The sequence below is a fragment of the Fopius arisanus genome, unplaced genomic scaffold (assembly GCF_000806365.1).
Source record: "Fopius arisanus strain USDA-PBARC FA_bdor unplaced genomic scaffold, ASM80636v1 scaffold00081, whole genome shotgun sequence".
Taxonomy (NCBI): Eukaryota; Metazoa; Arthropoda; class Insecta; order Hymenoptera; family Braconidae; genus Fopius; species Fopius arisanus.
The window spans coordinates 248766-255521 of NW_011887820.1; the positions used below are offsets into that span (position 1 = coordinate 248766).

A 6756-nucleotide genomic window follows, 5' to 3' on the forward strand; every position below is an offset into this window, starting at 1 on the left:
ACTTCACCACTGAATTCTCCAAACGCCCTGGAACTTCTCTCCAGTGATTATTCCTCCTTTTCTCTAAAATATTTCCCTCTTTTGCATAAAAAAAAAACAGTGGAGGGTCTCTTGAAATGGCGGGAATTTTATAAATTGAGTTTTACGATATTTTTCACCCTGGAGTTTGACACGTCATCGGGGGACTAGTGCAGAGACGGGAGATCATTGCGAAAGGATATGGAATTCTCTGGGGAGACCATAAATGCCGTGCGATGATCTATGGAGAAATTCTTAGATCTGGGTAGATCATGTGCGTATTGTCCCAGAATTTGTGAGTGATTATTCCATTTTTTATGCTCTGCCCAAAACTTGGGATAATTCATGTCATTACGATTTTTGAGACATTCCGAGAAAAGTACAATTGCGATTTCAAGTGAAAAAACCTCAAGTTTCAGAGAATTTATTAATTATTTAAATTTTCTAAATGAATGGGAAATTGAATTCACATTCATATAATTATTATTGTTTGATAATTAATTGGGGGTTCACGTGATAGTGTCATAAAGTTTATGAAATTATAAAAATTAATGATCATAATAATTAATAACTAAGTATCAATCATTAATTATTATTATTATTGTTATTATACTTCAAGTGGGAAAGCCAAAGAGTTAATTAATTATTTAAATATTTAATAATAATACAATAGAAAGGGAAATGGAGAATGTTTTTCTAACGAGATTATAATGAAACTCTCATAATTGTTGTTGCTTGAATTAGTTAAAAATTCCCATGATAGGGTGACACAATTTTTTGGAAATGGATTAAAAGAGATACTTTTATATTTGAATATCAATTAAATTAGTGGTAGGAAAATATTGACAATGCAATTAGAGTTGTGAGTTTTAAACTTGAAGAACTCTTCGCAAAGTTTCATGCAATTACGCAATTTCAGGAGAAAATGATCTTCACCCACGTGATGACCTGACCCAGAGACCGAAGCCTGATAACAATTAAATGAGGGACTGATGTAATTGTGAGGGAATGATGGAATATTCGTAGATCATTGCTGAAGGGACAAGTGGTGACACCGAAATTTCGAAAGGTCAGTTTTCATCAAAATCACTCGGAATACCCGATGAAATAAATACGTCCGTCATTACAAGTAATTTAATAAAATATTCATAATTTCAATGAAATTCAAGGACAAGGGGACTAAATTGAATAATTCAATATGGATTTCCTCAAAACCTATTGATTGTACGAGAAAATATCAAAAGATCTTTTTTATGGAAAATTTCATTAGCTAAAAAAAAGTTTTCTGCCACTTTCTCCTAAAATTGATAATTTCCGAGATGAACCCACGATTACAAAAACGTTAGTCGATTTATGAAATTTTGTTACTGAGAAAGAATAATTCTCGATTCTTTTGAAGAAAATAAAATGTCACCTTAATCTTATACTAGTCTAGTGTTTCCTTGGTCCTTGAAGACCATAAATTAGTATTTATTGGGGAGAAAAGTGAGATGGAAAACTGGGAATTGAGAGAATTGATAGAATTAAAGGAATAAATAAACGTTTTAGACAAAAAACACTGGAAAAATGTGGCCCCGAGTGAGAAAAGTCTTTCGAGTGTGGCCCCTGGCTCTCTCAACGATTTTTATTATCTGTATGGTGCTGATATGGTCTCACAGACAGCGGGGCAACGAGTACGGCGAGGACTACGTGTCGTTAAAGTGAGTTGATTTCCAGCCTCGCACCGACTGTTGTTCTGTTTACAGTTACGGTAGGATAATGACACTGGAAATTCTCTTGGTGCAAGTGGCATACCATCGGTTCATACCTTGCCCCAGGCCGTGACGAATGACCTCGAAGAGAATTGAGATATTTAGGAGATAATCGGAAGCCTGCGCATAATTCTTTATCAAATTTTCCCTAGTAATTCTACTTAAAAGGATGTAAAAATTATCTTTTTCAGGCTGTTGGATGATCAGAAGGATTACATTGATCGAAGGGGAATTCACGTGGTTGTTGGGCACTACATTGGAGATTCCGTGGATCCTTTGAAGAGTCCAAACGTCACGAAAGGTGAATTCCTATTAGAATCTCTGGAATCAGTCTTAGAAATAATTTTAAATTGATTCCCTCGATTTGGAGAACTGTCAGAAATATTGTATAGAATGATTCTTATTAGTTATTTATCTTATTGTGTTCCAGAAATTGTAAATAAAAATATGTTCAGCCCAAAACCATTTAATGGAAAGAACGGAGAACCCGTTCTCATCTCACCAAAGGATTTCATTATCATGCAACAGCTCTTCCAGATCAATAGATTCAATTTAATGGCTAGCGATCGAATCCCCTTGAATCGGAGTCTCCCAGACGTCAGAAAGAAGAAGTAAAATAATCATCAATCCATTCAAATCCATTCATTTATTTTTTCTCCTCATTCGAAAATTAAAATTAAAATGTGTCATGATAAGATTTGACAGTTACTTGATTATGATAATTATCATGTTTTCCTTTTTAGTTTTGTAAAAAATTTTCTGAATTCTCAATGAATTAGATCATTATCGTTTGTCCTTAGGTGCACAATCAGGTACTCGAACCTGTCAGGACTCCCCAAGACTTCTGTAATAATCGTATTCCATAACGAGGCTTGGAGCACTCTTTTAAGGACAGTCCACAGCGTGATATCAAGGTCTCCTGCCAATTTATTGACAGAAATTCTCCTGGTTGACGACAACAGCGATCGAGGTACATTAAATTCCCTAAACTTTCCTTTTCTTGTGAAAACTGAATCTAGTCTATTGAAGTTCAAGAGAAAATCCGCAGTTTTGTCAAGATATATTCATATTTCACATTGAACATTTCTAGAAAATTATATAAAATCGATAGAATGTTGAACGAACAAAAATAAGAGAAAATTCAATAGAATCTCTCGATTTTTACGAGCACCTGTTGGTTAGAGAAATATCTAAATGTTTTTATTGTCTGTAGAATTTTTGAAACAGCCTCTGGACGATTACGTGAAAACTCTGGATGTACCAACTAGGGTTTTACGATCGGAGAAACGAGTGGGCCTCATAAACGCTCGTCTACTGGGAGCGAGAGAGGCTGCTGGGGAGGTGCTCACATTCCTCGATGCACACTGCGAATGCACGGTTGGTAGGTAAGCTATGTCAACAATGAAATGTTGATTGGAGATTTCTTGAGGTCTCGGTGGGGGTTTTAATTGTTATCTGTTTAGGATGGCTCGAGCCACTTCTTGAGGCCATTTCCAAGGATAGGACGAGGGTTGTATCGCCTGTCATTGATATTATCAATGACAATACGTTTGCATATACCAGGTGAGACTATTAGACACAAATTACAGCCTGAAATAATGAATTAACAATTTAAATTAGAGTTTTCTTTCAATTCTTATCTGTTGTATTAAAATCCACGGATTAAATTATCTATATCAAATTGTTTGAGAGTAAACAAACATCTTTTATTATGAAATCTCAATTTTTTTTATACTTTTGAAATAAAATAAATATTTATTTATTTGTATTGAATTTTTTTTGTTGATTCTAATCACAAGAAAAAGATTTGTGTATATTTTCAAATTATATTTCAAGTTTTCCCAAAAAAAAATGATTTCCAATTATTTCTGTTAATAATTGATGGAATTTTGAATTTTTATTTAATTAATTAACGATTGATTAAAATTATTCACAATTATTTCTCTTGCCATTAAAAATTCCAAAACAAATTCAAAGGATATTCTTAAAGTCTGTGTTGTTCAATTAATCCTTTAGTTTCTAATTTTTCAATAATTAAAACAATAAATAAAAATAAAAAGAATATCTCGAGCTGAATGTGAGTTATGACTGTTGAAGATCGTTCGAGCTACACTGGGGGGCATTCAATTGGGATCTCCACTTCCGGTGGTTGACCCTGAGTGGCCCACTGATGAGGGAACGACGTGAGAACATCGTTGACCCCTTCAAGACCCCAGCAATGGCCGGTGGATTATTTTCGATGGACAAAAATTATTTCTTTGAACTTGGCAGTTATGACGACCAAATGAAAATATGGGGTGGAGAGAATCTCGAGCTCTCGTTTCGCGTTTGGCAGTGCGGTGGGAGTGTTGAAATAGCACCTTGTTCACACGTCGGTCATCTCTTCAGGAAGTCATCGCCTTATACCTTTCCGGGTGGAGTCGGAGAAATTCTTTATGGCAATCTTGCCAGAGTTGCACTTGTCTGGATGGACGAGTGGGCGGAATTTTATTTTAAATTCAATCCTGGTAATTACAATTATTTATTTTTGTTCAGACTTCTATTCAAATCTCTAATTTATTTCTTTTCCACACTTTTCCGCTCTAATTTTCTGTTTTTTTTTTCATTTATTTATCTGGTAAATTCAATTTTAGTTGAGTTTTTACTCATTTCTATTCGAACGTCCATTCATTATTGATTTTCAATTCATTGCAATGATTTTTGCAACTCAGTTTTGCTCGCCCGATTTATTTATCTGTTAAGTCAAATCGTAGGAACTACATTTACTAATTCCCTGTTAATTTCCATTAATTTGATTTGTTATTCTTGTCATTAATTGATTTTGAATTTAATAATTGGTCCCCTCAATTTTTATCTCACTTCTTTCATTTCAAAACTGAATAAAGAGTAGAAGAATTCTTTATAATGACAAGAAATGATTCTCCCAGTGCAAAATTCATTATTTACAATTCCCAAATTTCCAAAGAACTAACACCCTTCCTCAATTATTAATTCTAATTAATAATTGCACATTTCATTTTTCCAATTGAGTTATCTCTTCAATAATAATTATACTATATAATATATAATAATAAACTAATATATACTAATATATACTAATATATACTAATATAAACTAATATATAATAATAAACTAATAATTTATTTCATTCTCCTTATATTTATAATCCCATAATCTCTAAAGCATCAACCTATTTTCCAAATTCAAAAGTAACTTTTAACTAAATCAAAAAAATTTCTACAATACCCAAACATAAAAAAACGCATAACTTTTATTTAAATTTTCCAGAAGCAGCAAGACTTCGCGATAAACAGCAAATTCGATCTCGATTGGAGTTACGTAAGGAGTTGAAATGCAAGAATTTCGAGTGGTACTTAGATAACGTGTGGCCCGATCATTTTTTCCCGAAAGACGATCGTTTCTTCGGACGAATAATGCACATCCCATCAGAGAAATGCATTATGAAACCAATAGCAAAAGGTATATACGCCCAACCTGCGGGCTACGCTGCATACGAGCCTTGCATGAAACCTCCCAATCTCAGTCAGATGTTCGTAATGACTAAATCGGGGATCATAATGACGGACGAGAGCCTCTGCATGGATGCACCAGAGCGAGATACCAGACACGAGAGGCCGAAGGTGAAGATTATGGCGTGCAGTGGACTATTCAGGCAAAAGTGGAGTTACGACCAACAGGTGAGATCATCCTCACAACATTATTCCCCCATTTTCCATGATTTTCCTTGTGAGAAAACATTTCTGTTTCCAATTTTCTAGTCTCTAGTCACAAGTAGATTTGATAAATACATAGTTTTGTAGATATATCGCGGAATCTACGGTAGATACGACAATTTTTCTCATGACCTTTTCTGTAGAGGGGAATGACATCCACAAAAAAGGTCATTACCATGATTTTGGCATTTCTCTTAGATTCAGAGATATCCCGAGTGACAGGTGGATCTAGGTGATAAGTAGATTTTTAGAAATATCTCTGAATCTGCGATAGATGCAGTAAATTTGTATGGGACTTTTTTTTAGATCTAAATGAGATCTACCAAAAAGATGATTATGAAAATTTTGCTATGGTTCGCGGGTTGAGAGATATCCGTCGAAAACTAACGTGTTGGCTCAATCTACTTGTTGTTTGATGATGCAGGACTATTTGTTATAAATAATTTTGTTTTATTTAATTTATGAATAGACTAAAGCGGTCGTCCACACAAGCACTGGAATGTGCCTTCACATAGACCCGGAGGGTTCAGAAGGCCCTGTAATTGCCTTCTGCAGTGGAAACATCGAGCAGCAGTGGAAATTGGAGCCCATACCCTGGAAATAACAATCGATCTTACGAGCATTATTTTTCACACGTGTAAATACTCACTTCACTTACATTGAATAACGCCATGAGGTCAGGACTTCAGGGCGAGGCGCATTATTTACTCCGACATGAATAAATATTTTAATTTTTTATAAAAAAAACGATCTGCAGACTCGTCCTGATACTCTTGAGTTGTTAAATTAATTGCATAAGTTTTGTATACATTGAATAAAAGACATTTTTCCATTGGATTTTTAGTTATGTTTAATTACATGTCATTATACTTAATTACTCATTAATTTACCGGAGATGGAGGTCGTCAATAAATTATTAATCGAATAAAATTTATCATTTTTCAATTACTTTACATTTTTGAGGGTTCAAATAATATTATTATTCAACTATTTTCATTTAAATCAATTAAGGAATAATCAGAATTCTTCGGAACTAAAACAACCATTAATGGCACAGCTGCCTATTTTAATTTTCATGTAAAATTCGCCTAGATAGGATAAACAAATTACACAAGCTCCAAAAAATTCCACCAACATTGTACAATAATTACGAATAACAAATAAAAATTGTTCAAACGTGATAATAAGATTGATGAGAGAATTCCTGGAAGCCACAGCTGTAAATCTTCCATCAGGTAAACGAGAAAAAAAA

At 33.9% G+C, this 6756-nt stretch overlaps 1 protein-coding gene across 2 annotated transcripts; it reads left to right on the forward strand.

Moving 5' to 3' along the window:
- Nucleotides 1-6: 6 nt before the first annotated feature.
- Nucleotides 7-6323, forward strand: LOC105270209 (Polypeptide N-Acetylgalactosaminyltransferase 3). Of its 2 annotated transcripts, none has more exons than XM_011311003.1 (11): nucleotides 7-313; nucleotides 938-1087; nucleotides 1567-1718; nucleotides 1961-2070; nucleotides 2200-2380; nucleotides 2570-2739; nucleotides 2983-3150; nucleotides 3233-3332; nucleotides 3867-4276; nucleotides 5059-5468; nucleotides 5974-6323. In XM_011311003.1, the coding sequence occupies exons 3-11, from the start codon at nucleotides 1585-1587 to the stop codon at nucleotides 6106-6108; spliced, it is 1818 nt and encodes a 605-aa protein (XP_011309305.1). In that variant the 5' UTR covers nucleotides 7-313; nucleotides 938-1087; nucleotides 1567-1584; the 3' UTR covers nucleotides 6109-6323. The 2 variants fall into 2 exon arrangements, with proteins under 2 accessions (XP_011309305.1, XP_011309306.1); XM_011311004.1 differs by having other exon boundaries at nucleotides 7-292.
- The last annotated feature ends 433 nt before the right edge of the window (nucleotides 6324-6756 follow it).